Raw genomic sequence first — 14,496 nt, 5'->3', positions numbered from 1 at the left:
ATGCCCCGCCCCCACCACACACCCAGCCATGCCCCCCTTTCACACCCCACCCTGCCTCCTTTCACACCCTTGCTCCGCCCCCTGTCACATTTTCCCCTCCCCCCTCACCTTACTACTGCCCTGGTGGTCTAGTGACCTCTTCGGGGCAGGAAAGAGCCCCCTCTTTCTACTACTACTACTTAACATTTCTAGTGCGCTACTAGGGTTATGCAGCACTGTACAGTTTAACAAAGAAGGACAGTCCCTGCTCGAAGGAGCTTACAATCTAAAGGATGAAATGTCAAGTTGGGGCAGTCGAGATTTCCTGAATAGAGGTGTAGTGGTTAGGTGCCGATTCAAAGTGGCCGCCAAGAGTTGAAGTCTCGCGAGGTCACTTCAACTCTCGGCGGCCATTTTGAATTGGCGCCAAGATCAGGAACAGGAAGGATGCATGCAGGGCAGCGCTCTGGGCCGGAAAGAGGGGGGTTCCTTCCTGCCCCAAAGGCAGAAGAGGTCACTAGACCACCAGGGCAGTAGTAAGTAAGGGGAGAGGAGGCTAGCAATCTGCCCATTTGCCCGGATTTCTGGACAAACGGGCAGGCTGGCGGGCCATCGGCCCGCCCACCAGCCTGCCCATTTGTCCAGGTATCCGGACAAACGGGCAGATTGGCAAAACCCACCCGGTTGCCCGGACATGTCCTCAAAAAGAGGACATGTCCGCCGGACATATGGTAACCCTAACCATAGATCTATATCGGGCATTATGATCTCTGTTTTATTTTCCATTCCTTTCCAACAAATTTGTAACATTTTGCTCTCTTCCTCTGGTAGGTATGGAAGGTTGCTGAACCATATATAGAAAAATATAGACTGGAGCACATTCCAGAATCAAGACCTGTATCACCCACAGCCTTTTCTCTGGACTCTCCAATAACGTCCAACGGCGATGTGCATGATAACAATGTGTAGATATAGATATATAGATATATATATTTTTATTAAAGCAATTATTCCGACTTATACTTTGGATAGTGTTAGCCTTTGCTATGTATCAGGGTCTCTCTATTGGAATTTCAGCATTCTGGTGAATTCCACATATCTACAATGTTGTTTATTGTATACTTATCAATTACAGTTGACATTTTTTCTTTGGTATTACATTTCATCTGCATAAATTCTACACTCTTCTCATTAAGGGCCCTGTTTATTAAGCTGCGTAGAGACACCCATAGGAATATATGGATGTCTCTAGAGTTAGCGCCAGGGGCGTAACCAGACTTCGGCGGGAGGGGGGGTCCAGAGCCCGAGGTGAGGGGGCACATTTTAGCCCCCCCCCCTCCCGGCGCTGCCGACTCCCCCGCCATTGCTGACCCCCCCACCGCCGCCACCAACTTTGATCCCCCCCTGCCAATGACCCTCTTGACCCCCCCTCCCGCTGCTAACCCTCCCCCCGCCGCCTACCTTTGCTGTTGCGGGACCCCAACCCCTGCTAGCCGAGGTCCTCTTCTTCTGGCGCAAGGCTTCGTTCTGTTTCTGTGAGTCTGACAACGTGCAGGACATCAGACTCAGAAACTGAACCAAGCCTTGCGCCGGAAGAAGAGGACCTTGGCTGGCGGGGGTTGGGGTCCCCCGCCAGCAAAGGTAGGTGACGGCGGGTTGGCAGAGGGAGGGGGGGTCAAGAGGGTCTTCGGCAGGGGGGTCCAGGGCCATGGTCCCACGTAGCTACGCCACTGGTTAGCGCATGCTAGAAAGTTAGCGTGCCTACAGCGCGGCTTAGTAAACAGGGCCTTAAGAGTCACTTGTGCAATTGCTGTAGAATGATACAATGACCAAACGTTATTTACCTACTTGGAGTGTAAGTATTACTTAGAAATAAATTGTATTTAATGCGAGCCTATAATTCTTTATGTATAAACTCATCAACTCAAAACTTGAGTAATATAAAAGCAGAATAAATTATGCCTTACAGGTTGCTATAGGAGTATTTTTTCATATGTGCTACTTTTTTTGTGTATACCCTACCTTGATTTGTACCTGTCCTCTTCAGGGCACAGACCGTATAAGTCTGCCCAGCACTATCCCCGCCTCCCACCACCGGCTCTGTCACAGACCGTATAAGTCTGCCCAGCACTATCCCCGCCTCCCAACCACCAGCCCCGCCTCCCACCACCGGCTCTGGCACAGACCGTATAAGTCTGCCCAGCACTATCCCCGCCTCCCAACCACCAGCCCCGCCTCCCACCACCGGCTCTGGCACAGACCGTATAAGTCTGCCCAGCACTATCCCCGCCTCCCAACCACCAGCCCCGCCTCCCACCACCGGCTCTGGCACAGACCGTATAAGTCTGCCCACCATTATTCCTGCCTCCCAACCACCAGCCCCGGCACAGACCATATAAGTCTGCCCAGCACTATCCCCGCCTCCCAACCACCAGCCCCTCCTCCCACCACCGGCTCTGCCACCCAATCTCGGCTAAGCTCCTGAGGATCCATTCCTTCTGAACAGGATTCCTTTATATTTATCCCACACACATTTGAATTCCGTTAACGCTTTCATTTCCACCACCTCCCGCGGGATGGCCTAGCATTCTATACATTTAACTGTATGCTTGGGCACATAAATGGCAACGTGACCAATCACTATAATTATAAATGGCTTAGTAAGGGGGAGCATGGGTGGGGCTGACATTTACACAGAACTTATAGAATACTATAAAATTACATGCATAAAAATATCACACTTAGGCACTAACATTTACACCTGCACCTCAATTTAAGCATGTGGGTGCCGACTTAAGCTAGTATTCTGCAATGGCAATTATGCATGCAAGTACTGCTCTAGAAAACGTTCACAGACCATGTCAAATGGGTGCCTAAATAGTGACATCCAGCTATAGAATTGACCCCTAAATGTCAAGGGTGAAACTCCTTCTCAAGGCTGCAAAGAAAGCGAATGCTACATACGTGTAGAAGGTATTCTCCGAGGACAGCAGGCTGATTGTTCCCACCGATGGGTGACGTCCACGGCAGCCCCTCCAATCGGAAACCCCACCAGCAAAAGCCCCCGCCAGTCCTCGCGCGCCTATGCACACTGCGCATGCGCGGCCGTCCTCATATATTTTCTCTTCTCACATCAAAGAGTGGCATATCTCTGCTGTAATTAATAAACACACAGTTTTAATACAGTATAGTCTTGATTATCAGACCTCGGCTAATCCGACCATCCGGCATATCCAACAGGGATCTCCCCTCCCCCCCCGGGTTGAGATCTGAGACCTGACCCCCCTCCCCCCTTCCCAAGCATAGGCTCACTCCAAGAACCATGGTGCGGCCTCTCCTTTTACTACACCATGCCATAGGCCTCTTCCCCAATGTAAAAGGATTGGCAAAGTGGGGGGCCCACAGCAAAGGCCTGGCCCTGCACCAGCTCAGGAGCTGGGTTTGCAGCAGTCTCCATATTCGGCCAGGCTCCCTGCTCCGGGTCCTGGTGAGGCGAACGCGCCAGTACCCAATACTTCTGAGAAGACATGGGGGAGAAGGAAGAGCGGCATGAGCTCCCCCCTGGTGAAGTGACATACCAGCACTCAGTTAGACGCTGATGGTTCTTTTGAGCTTGTGTGACTGTCAGGACTTTCCGTGCATTGTTTAAGGGGTTACCATTACTTTTTCCATTTTATGTCGGCCAAATCGAGACTCTACTGTAGTTTTCCTTTTACTAATTGGTTTCGGGGCTCATACACTAAGCCAGAACAGACCTGCACTGAAGCGTTCTGTCTGTGGGAGGACAATTGTCCTGTGGCAACTGCAATTGTCTGTGGCAGTTTCAAGATGAAGGGTGAACAGCTTTATACCTAGAAAAGAGGGCTCTATATCTCATAAGCAGTCCTACAGATGTAATGTGAAACAGCAGCCCTGAAAGGTTTGAAAAAGCTATACACTAAAGGGGAGGGGGAGGGAAGGGATAATTCTGAGTGGAGGAGTGGCCTACTGGTTAGGGTGGTGGACTTTGGTCCTGGGGAACTGAGGAACTGAGTTTGATTCCCACTTCAGGCACAGGCAGCTCTTTGTGACTCTGGGCAAGTCACTTAACCCTCCATTGCCCCATGTAAGCCGCATTGAGCCTGCCATGAGTGGGAAAGCGCAGGGTACAAATGTAACAAAAATAAAATAGATACTATTGGAGATTCTACATGGAATGTTGCTACTATTGGAGATTCTACATGGAATGTTGCTATTCCACTAGCAACATTCCATGTAGAAGGCTGTGCAGGCTTCTGTTTCTGTGAGTCTGACGTCCTGCATGTACGTTCAGGACGTCAGACTCACAGAAGCAGAAGCCTGCGCGGCCACATTGGTGATCTCAAATAGTAGCAACAGTGGAGGAGTGGCCTAGTGGTTAGGGTGGTGGACTTTGGTCCTGAGGAACTGAGTTTGATTCCCACTGCAGGCACAAGCAGCTCCTTGTGACTCTGGGCAAGTCACTTAACCCTCCATTGCACCATGTAAGCCGCATTGAGCCTGCCATGAGTGGGAAAGCGCAGGGTACAAATGTAACAAAAATAAAATAGATACTATTGGAGATTCTACATGGAATGTTGCTACTATTGGAGATTCTACATGGAATGTTGCTATTCCACTAGCAACATTCCATGTAGAAGCCTGCGCGGCCACATTGGTGAACAAGGGCCGACTTCTACATGGAATGTTGCTAGTGGAATAGCAACATTCCATGTAGAATCTCAAATAGTAGCAACAGTGGAGGAGTGGCCTAGCGGTTAGGGTGTGAACTTTGGTCCTGAGGAACTGAGTTCGATTCCCACTTCAGGCACAGGCAGCTCCTTGTGACTCTGGGCAAGTCACTTAACCCTCCATTGCCCGATGTAAGCCGCATTGAGCCTGCCATGAGTGGGAAAGCGCGGGGTACAAATGTAACAAAAATAAATAAAATAATCTAAAAAAATGAAAACAGGTGCCTACTTTCCTTTATAGAATGTTAGTGTAACAGGTGAAATAAGTGCTTATGCCTAAACCACAAGAACATAAGTCTAGCCATGAAATTGGTAAAGGGTTATTTTATTTATTTATTTGGATTTATTTACTGCCTTTTTGAACAAGTTCACTCAAGGAAGTGTACAGTAAGAATACATCAAACAACAACAATACAAAGTATGGCATGGTCTACTAGCAATGTCAACACAATATGTAATAGAACATTCTAATTGGTAGTGAAGGGCAAGGCAAAGTTGTAACATATAGATGGGTAAGACAGTAGGAAGAATTAGAAAGGAAAGGTGACTGATTTGAAGAAAGTTGCACATGGAGGAGTGGATAGTGTCCCGCTGCAGTATGCGCAGCCCGAGTCACTCCTTGTGTGTGTGTGTGAGTGAGACTAACAAGTTAGTTACTTCTTCCATTAAAGGCCTAATGGAAGAGCCAAACTTTCACCTGCTTCCTGAAGTAAAGGTAGTCTTGGCTTATAAATTTGATATATTGCCTTTTTGTGATACAATCTACGCAGTTTATACATATACTAATAAGAAATGCCCGTTTCAAAAGGGAAGGAAACGGGCGCTAGCAAGGCAATCCCAAACCCTCCGTTGCTGTTGCAGACTCTGCCATCCCTCTGTGTTCCCCCCCCTTCCGCAACCCAGTCGACCCCCGTTGTCGGCAAAAATCATCCCCCGATGCTGTCCAGTACCTGTGCTGACAGGGGAGCCCAACCCCCATCAGCAGAAGTCCTGTGCTGGCCTTCATGGTGTTGGTTCTTCAATGATTTGGCACAATCGAATGTTGGAGGTTGGCGTTGTGTCGCGTGTCAGTGCTCCGCCCTCATCATCACGTAGTGACGCGAGGGCGGGGCAAACATTCATGGGCAAAGGGGCTATCTCGGACGCAACTTCCGGTGGTGGCTTCATTTAGAACGTTAGGTTTGCGAATTATGTGTGGAAAGGGTGTGGCTAAGGGCGGGTCTATACCTGATAGTGAGTGTTGCTGACAGGCTAGCCTACCAACAGTGCAGGGCTTCAGTGTTTCCCTCCCACAGAGTGAGCTTCAGAATGTTCCAGGTGAGAATTATTTATTTAGATATAGATTATATACAGATGTAAGTGGTTATGCCTAACTGCCATACACTGGACTTATAATGCCCTTTAAGTTTCAAGCATAATTGTGAGTTGCAGCCATACTCCACCTATGTATCTGTCAAACATGCACTATGTAAAATATGCAGGTATTTAAGGAATGAATTCCAATTAAAAAAAAAAAAAGCTCCTAGCTTTTTTTTATTTAAACTTATATTCAGTCAACCATTACTTCAGTCTTCAATCTATAAAGAACATTCACTTTAGGTCAAATCACGGTCTAAAAAATTTTCTTAGGACCATCAGTAGTGCCACAATCCAACATGCCGATCGTCCTGTCAATGCGCCTGCTCCTTTGTGCGCTCGCAATCATCATTGGTCCATTTTATATCAAACATATAAACAGCAAGTGACAGACTCACCTGCAAATGCACAGTAGAGACTTCCCTCTCTGTCCCGCCCTCGCGTCAAGATGTGATGATGTCAGAGGGCGGAAAAAAGAGGGAAACGGAGTCAGAGTCACTGTCAGACGCTGCCGCCTGGAAACATCGCGCGCACCAACCTCCCCCCCATCCCCATCTCCGCTCCCACCCTCCTCCGCATCAGGCCCCCTGCACTGACCTGACAGCGCCGCTCACCTCCATGTGAAAGTGCTGCAGGCAGCAGCACAGCGATCTGCTGCTGCCTGCAGCGCTTTCACACGGAGGTGAGAGGCGCTGTCAGGTCAGTGCAGGGGGCCCGGTGCGGAGGGGGGAGGGAGCGGCGGCAAGGAGGGTAGCTGGAAATCTCACCCGTTTTTACGGGCTTAACAGCTAGTCAGTCTTCAATCTATAAAGAACATTCACTTTAGGTCAGATCAAGGTCTAAAATTTTTCTTAGGATCATCAGTAGTGCCACAATCCAACAGGCCGATCGTTCTGTCAATGCGCCTGCTCTTTTGTGCGCTTGCAATCGTTATTGGCCCATTTTATATCTTTAAACATAATCGCTATGAACTGAAGTATGAATGCTGCACCATTTCTCTGATGAAATAACGAAACACTGGCCATGTCGGCAGTGAATCAGAATGCATATATACTGCAGCTGTTGGAAGCGCTTCTCCCATAGAAATGCATTATGGCAGTTTCTAGAGCAGGTTAATTTCTCTTCTACTCCCCACCACTTGCATAGCTTCACTTCAGCACGGAAACATACTCCAGATCACCTCCACCCTTTCTGGGACCACAGCTACCTTCCTGTCCTCTGCTCCCACTGCCTTCCCATTGGCTGGATCCTATCTACAGTCCCTGTTGCTAGTTACAGTGAAGGCAGGCTCATTCACAAATGTGTGTGTGTGTGGGTGTGGGGGGTGGGGGGTTGACACAGAAAGCAAAGTCACTCACCTGTAGCAGGTGTTCTCTGAGGCTAGCAGGCCAAGTATTCTCACAGTTGGGTGACATCATTTGATGGAGCCTGGTGTGGATTCTGACTAGCGAGATCAAGAACTTTCTGGCAGTGTCCCACTATGCATGTGCTGGTGCCTTCCCACCCAATGCCCTCAAGAATTCAACTATAAGGGGAGGTGGGAGGGAATGTGAGAATACTTGACCTGCTGTCCTCCAAGCATACAGGTGAGTAACTTTACTTTCTCTGAGGACACGCAGGCCATTGTATGCTCACAGCTGGGAATCCCTATCTACCAGGCTCACCAAAAACAATGCCACGACAATAGCATCGCAGTTCTTCGTGTCTGGTCCGATGCTCTATCTGTACTTCTATCCCATGGTCAGGACAACACACAGTTATTTACCTTGTTGCTAACACTCGTGTACAATTTGATAATATGCTGATGTATGCTGGACCATCTCACATGGGTGTAGCCACTGGATAACTAGACTTTGTTCAAGCCTATGGATCCCTGTTTGTGTGAGCAGACACCCTTTCGTTTCCAGTGTGAACCTCATCAGTTTAAAAAGGCTGACAACTCCTGCTGGTACAATGCTTCCTCCTGCTCACTGACTGCCAAACTCTCATACCCACTGACTACCTCACAAATTTTGTAGTACTTCGGAGAGGGACACTTTCCCCAAAAGATCTCCGTTTCGATTGCTCCCTGAGTACATGACATCCACCTTCCTAAGAACACGGTGCTGTACAGTTCAAACTATTTACTGAACAATACCTGGTGCAGCCATACACCTCTGGTCTCCATCACATTAATGGGACAACATATTCCACACCTCTGGTCACCAAAGATTCTACTTACATTCCAGACTTTATACCATATGCTGTGCATCCATTACCTCTTGGTATGGGAGACTTTACACAAACTGCTAAACTTTATGGGACACCATTCTTAAGACAACCTCCAAAGAAGTGGACAGAGTCAACAAATTGTTCATAGAGAGGTGTGGTAGAAATGTTAGTCCACTTTTAAAGGTAATCAATAGAAATAAAACATGGAAAAGAAAATAAGATGATACCTTTTTTTATTGGACATAACTTAATACATTTCTTGATTAGCTTTCGAAGGTTGCCCTTCTTCATCAGATCGGAAATAAGCAAATGTTGGTAGATGACAGCATATATAAGTGAAACATCAAAGCATTTCAGTGGCAATCTAACAGTCTAATTGTTGAAAATTTTGCTGCAAGATGCCCATGTCTCTTTTTTATTTTAAATCTTTAAACTTTTATCAAACATATATTTATGAGTGATAATGCACAAATCGAATTAAATTCCATCCAATATTAGAAATAAATTCTACAGGAAATAATAATAATTTACTAACGACCACTATAATCATGAACGCGATCCAAGAAAGAAATAGAAAAAGAATTCTTGCTTAAAACAAGCAATTTCAAATTATATTAAATTCAAATAAGTAGCTACTATCCCAATTGGGTTACTCAAGTCTGCATACAGCGTTGCATAAGTGACTAGACTTGTATATTGACCTCTTCTCTGCTTTTTAGAAAATCTTCTAATTGTTTTGGGTCAAAGAATTGATATTGCTTGGACTGCAAGATTACTCTACACACACATGGATACCTCAAAAGAAAATTTGCCCCAATTGCCAAAGCTCTTGGGCGCAATAGCAAAAACATCTTGCGTCTCTTTTGGGTTTCCCTGGATAAATCCGGGAACACTCTCACCTTTGAACCCAAAAATAATGAGTCCAGATACCTAAATGAAAGCCTAAGTACTACTACTACGTAACATTTCTAGAGCGCTACTAGGGTTACGCAGCGCTGTACAATTTAACAAAGAGAGACAGTCCCTGCTCAAAGAGCTTACAATCTAATAGACAAGTGAACGGTTGGTCCGATAGGGGCAGTCAAATTGGGGCAGTCTGGATTCACTGAACGGTAAGGGTTAGGTGCCGAACGCAGCATTGAAGAGGTGGGCTTTAAGCAAAGACTTGAAGACGGGCAGGGAGGGGGCTTGGCGTAAGGGCTCAGGAAGGTTGTTCCAAGCATAGGGTGAGGCGAGGCAGAATGAGCGGAGCCTGGAGTTGGCGGTGGTGGAGAAGGGTACTGAGAGGAGGGATTTATCCCGTGAACGGAGGTTACGGGTGGGAACGTAAGGGGAGATGAGTGTAGAAAGATAGTGAGGGGCAGCAGACTGAGTGCATTTGTAGGTAAGAAGGAGAAGCTTGAATTGAATGCGGTATCTGATCGGAAGACAGTGAAGTGACTTGAGGAGAGGGGTGATATGAGTATATCGGTTCTGGCGGAATATGAGACGTGCAGCAGAGTTCTGAACAGATTGAAGGGGGGATAGATGGCTAAGTGGGAGGCCGGTGAGGAGTAAGTTGCAGTAGTCCAGACGAGAGGTAATGAGAGCGTGGACGAGTACTCTGTCTCTGTCCATTTCCAGCGCAAAGGTTACAAGCAATGTAGTTCTTTGTGTTATCACCTCAAGAGACGACTCTAGGAATGTTGTTAAACCCATTGCTCCCGATGCCCATGTCTATGTTTGGGAACTTTTATTTGGGTATTCACCTACTGCTAATCATGTATTTAATGTTCTTATTCATCCTATCATTATTTTACCTGTTGTACAAATTTTGTTACGCATAGTGGTCTAGTGACCTCTTCCACCTTCGTGGCAGGAAAGAGCCCCCTCTTTCCTGCCCGGAGTGCTGCCCTGCATGCATCCTTCCTGTTGGTGATCTCGGCGCCGATTCAAACTGGCTGCCGAGAGTTGAAGTGACCTCGCGAGACTTCAACTCTTGGCGGCCATTTTGAATTGGCACCGAGATCACCAACAGGAAGGATGCAAGCAGGGCAGCGCTCCGGGCAGAAAAGAGGGGGCTCTTCTTGCCCCGAAGAGGTCACTAGACCACCAGGGCAGTAGTAAGGTAAGGGGAGGGGAGTGAGGGCATGAAAGGGGGCAGGGTGGGGTGTGAAAGGGGGCGGGGTATGTGTCCTCCTTTTTGGGGGACAAAATATGGTAACCCTATCTCAGTGAATGTCTCTATCAGGGCTGAGAAGGGGGGGTGGCTTCAGGTGGGGGGGGGGTGTGGATGTGTGTCTGAAGGTGCGTGTGTGGTTTTTTTTTCTCTGTCCCTCTGAGTTTAAATAACTGAATTATTTTCCCACGCATGGCCTGATATAATTTGGTTTGTTTTACCAAGGAGGTGCGAATTCCTGTGAAGGCACAGTTTATGGAGACAGTGGTTTATTTCTATTGTTTTCCTAAACAGATTCAGGTCTGTTTTATTGCTTAGAAGCACAGGTGTTAAAACATCCAGAGGCAGGAAATATCCTGTACTGACATTCCCAAGAATCAGACTGGAAGGGGGGGGGGGGGGGTAGGGCTTTGCCCACAGGACAGTTTTCAGGAGGTAGTTTAGGGGTGTGGCAGTTGCAAGGGATAATTTGTAGGGATATGGCACTTTGCAGGATGGTGGTGAGGCAATTTCAGGGGGATAGCTTTTGGAGAAGGAGCAGTTTGCAGGTGATGTATTTTTGAGCTGTGGAGCTCTTTGAGCAGGGACTGTCTTTCTTCTATGTTTGTGCAACGCTGCGTATGCCTTGTAGCGCTATAAAAATGCTAAATAGTAGTAGTAGTAGTAGCAGTTTGGGGGTTTGGAAGAGTAGGGAATTTCACCTTGAAAACCGCTTTGTTTTCTAACATTCTGTTTCTATGTTACAGAACTTCGAACCCCTTTTCCCATAGAAATATACTGGGAGAATATTTTCAGGGCTCATTTCTCTAGAACCCTTGGGTCTGATATGGACTATTTTCAAACAGCGTATTTTTTTTTTTTTTGCTTCCCTCCCCACCTCACATGCCAAATTTCACTCTATTCTGTTATTCTCTGCTACAGAAGCTGGAACTTCTCCTACCGAAGAAATGCATTGGGTCTTTTTTTATGGAGGGGGTGGGGGGCGGTTATATCTCTGGAACCTCCACTTCAATTTGGCTCATTTTCAACTACTTGTGCCTTTTTACCAGTTCCCCCCCCCCCATACCAAGTTTAATCCCATTCTGTTAAGTTTTTGGAGGGTTACTTTGCCTCCAGCAGGACAGAGACATTCTTGACTCCCTTTGCCCAATACTTCCCAAATTCCATTGGGTAGGAAGGAATAAAAACTCATGCTGGCCTTTGTCAAATCTGTGGTCAAGAGGCCTAGAAATATGAAGATTTCAGATATGTATTCAGTTGGATTAAATTCTCCATCTTTTTCAATAGTAGCCTGAGATGAGTTAGATTCAGGCACTCCAGCTATTTCTCAGTCCCTAGAGGGCTTACAATCTAATTTTGTACCTGAGGAAATGGAAGGTTACATGACTTGCCCGAGATCACAAAGAACAGAAATGGAATTTGAACTGGGCTTCCCTCCTTAATTGTCAGCCCTGGAGCTCTTAACCACTAGACTGCTTTTTCAATAATTTCATAAAACACACATAAGAAGTATTATTACAGAATAAGACCAAGATAATCCAGTACCTGTGTGCAATAAATGTTTTCTATTTGCATGCCATTATTATTTCGATTTTGAAATACTGAACTAATTTACTCCAACTTTAATATGAATATGTAAGATACTATTCATGAGAAACGTATATCAGTTGGATTTTATCTATTTTATGTTGGTTTCTTGATTAGCTTCGCTGTAGCATCTTTCAGGAATGTTTAGAAAGAGAGAACTCTGTCATTTTGGTAGACAATTTTTCCTTTAACAATAACATACTTGATTAATTCTTGGTGACCACCGAACTGGTAAATCAAGTGTTCCCACCTAAAAAGCATTAATAAAAAAAGATGTTTAGTTACAGGTTAAGAAAAATGCTTTTAATCTCAGCATAAACGGGCCTATAAAAAAAAAGTCTTCTAGTAGAAATCTCTCATCGGCATTTCAAAATTTGCCTCATCTATCCTGTGTGTTACTTTGCAATGTGTGTTGTGGTTAATGCATGTTAGATAACACAAGCCCAATGATTCTCAGTGTGGCCTATTTACTAAACAATGCATATTAATTCAAGTTAAGGGAATAACTGATTAAGTTAATAAATAGCCCCCACTGACATTAGTATATGAAGTCCTAAATTTGGTTAATGGCTTACACCTAGTGAACTATTTAATAGAAATCCAACAAACAGAGCAAAGGATGACAGCTAAAAGTAAAAATACTAAGGGATTCTTTTACTAAGCGGCGCTAGAAAGTAACCTGCGGTGGACTGAGGGAGCCCAATATTCTCTCCCCCTTCTCGCAGCTGCCGTTGCAATAAAATATTACTTTTGTTGGCGGGGATGCCAAGCCCCGTAAGCCAAAGACATCTCGTGCCTAAGTCACGCCTGTGCTGAACGCAGTGGCGTAGGAAGGGGGGGGGCGGGAGGGGCGGTCCGTCACGGGTGCACGCGCTCGGGGGGTGCCGGCCCCGCTGGTTCCCTGCTCCCTCTGCCCCGGAACAGGTTACTTCCTGTTCCGGGGCAGAGAGAGCAGGGAACCAGCGGGGCCGACGCAGCTCCGAGTGACATGCCCTCGGGGCGGATCGGCCCTCCCGCAGGTAAGAATGCGGTCCGGGGGGGGGGGGGGGTGCGCAGCGGCAACCCGCCCCGGGTGCCATTAGCCCTCGCTTCGGCACTGGCTGAACGAGCAGTATTTAATTCAGCAGGTGTGCTTCGGTCGCTACTGCCCCCTCTTCTCTCACTCACCTCTCCGTCCCCCCCCCCCACCGATGCCTTCTAAGCATGAGTGTTGCTGGGATGTGTGGACGAGCCTTTCCTGTTATTTTTGCAGTCTATTTTCAACCTTGGAATTTATGTAGCAATCTGTACATCGCCTAGATCTGTTGGTTAGCCCAGGTGATAGAGCAAAAGTTCTACTAAACTATAATGCCGGCTCTCCTGCGAACGTACGGGAGATCTGGCATTAGCGGCCAAAGCGTGCCTGCTGAATTAAATGCTGTTCGTTCGGCACAGGCGCAATGTCTTCAGCTGGTAGGGCTTGGCAGCCTCACCACGATAAAAACAGAGAGGGCCTAAGCCGAAGGTGGCCAGGCGCCCAAGGCCACCCCGTCTCATGGCAAAATTCCCGATTTTAACTCAGCATACTATGGACTAAGTTTACTAAGGTGTGCTTCTGCATTAGGGGAAGCTAAAATGCATTAACACGTTCTTTACCACAGGTCCCACTTTATGCAATGGGACTTATTTACCGAAAATGCACCTTGCTCCATAATGTCTTTCAAGCTACTTGTCATCAAAAAGCCAGCGAGTGTCAACACAGCATCATCTATTCCAGAGAGTCTTCGTTACCCTATCCTGCATTTGCTGGCCTTGCTCTTATACATTGTTTCATTATATACTGCAGTGGATGACCATATCATTCTCTTTATGTTTCAACAATTTTTTTATTGATGAGGTCACATGGTATACAATTCCATCTCTGTCAATATAAATCGTATAACAGCAAAGTCTAGTACATATTACTAAACCTGAAATGTCCATCATCAATGTTTTCCAAACTTTTCTCCCCTATCCCTTCCTTCTTGTCTACTCCTATATCTATAATGTGTACATGTATAATTACTGTACAATGCATAACTATTAACAATAAACTTTTATATGAAACTCCAATATTTATAACTCGTGTTTTACTCAGTGTATTATCCCAACAATATTTACTGGTGGGTCCTCTTAATGTGCTCCTTCAAAGGATTGTTCTCCTATCTAATAATACACATGTCCCTCTATTATGCATTGAGCATTACCCTTCCCACTCCTATACCCCCCTCCCCCCCACATATCATTCTCTTTATACACATAGGTGTATACAGAAAGGAGATCAATGTTTCCTGTATACACTGCTGTGGAATAGAGAGCCCACTGTACCCAAAATATGTGCAATCACTAAACTAACATCAGTTTTTAAATAAATTCACTGATACATCCTGGATTAAGAAAACAAAATTACAGGGGCTAATCCTAGTGAAAGAAAAAGTT

At 46.3% G+C, this 14,496-nt stretch overlaps 2 protein-coding genes across 3 annotated transcripts in view; one reads left to right on the top strand and one right to left on the bottom strand.

Annotated features, from left to right (window-relative positions):
* The window catches only part of HAL (histidine ammonia-lyase), a 51,858-nt gene extending 50,726 nt beyond the window's left edge, over positions 1–1,132 (top strand). The window contains exon 20 of the mRNA XM_030213837.1: positions 811–1,132. Within this exon, the coding sequence (XP_030069697.1) occupies positions 811–948 (138 nt within the window). The 3' untranslated portion in view covers positions 949–1,132. The remainder of the gene's footprint in view (positions 1–810) is intronic.
* Positions 1,133–11,419: 10,287 nt separating this feature from the next.
* AMDHD1 (amidohydrolase domain containing 1) overlaps positions 11,420–14,496 on the bottom strand; it is a 28,226-nt gene continuing 25,149 nt past the window's right edge. For both annotated transcript variants that reach the window (XM_030214617.1, XM_030214618.1), the window contains one exon: positions 11,420–12,289. In XM_030214617.1, coding sequence (XP_030070477.1) covers positions 12,184–12,289 — 106 coding nt within the window. In that variant the 3' untranslated portion in view covers positions 11,420–12,183. The remainder of the gene's footprint in view (positions 12,290–14,496) is intronic.

This window comes from Microcaecilia unicolor, chromosome 9 (assembly GCF_901765095.1).
Source record: "Microcaecilia unicolor chromosome 9, aMicUni1.1, whole genome shotgun sequence".
NCBI lineage: Eukaryota > Metazoa > Chordata > Amphibia > Gymnophiona > Siphonopidae > Microcaecilia > Microcaecilia unicolor.
The sequence above is the reverse complement of the archived record's forward strand: the minus strand, read 5'-3'. Positions and strand labels throughout refer to the sequence as shown.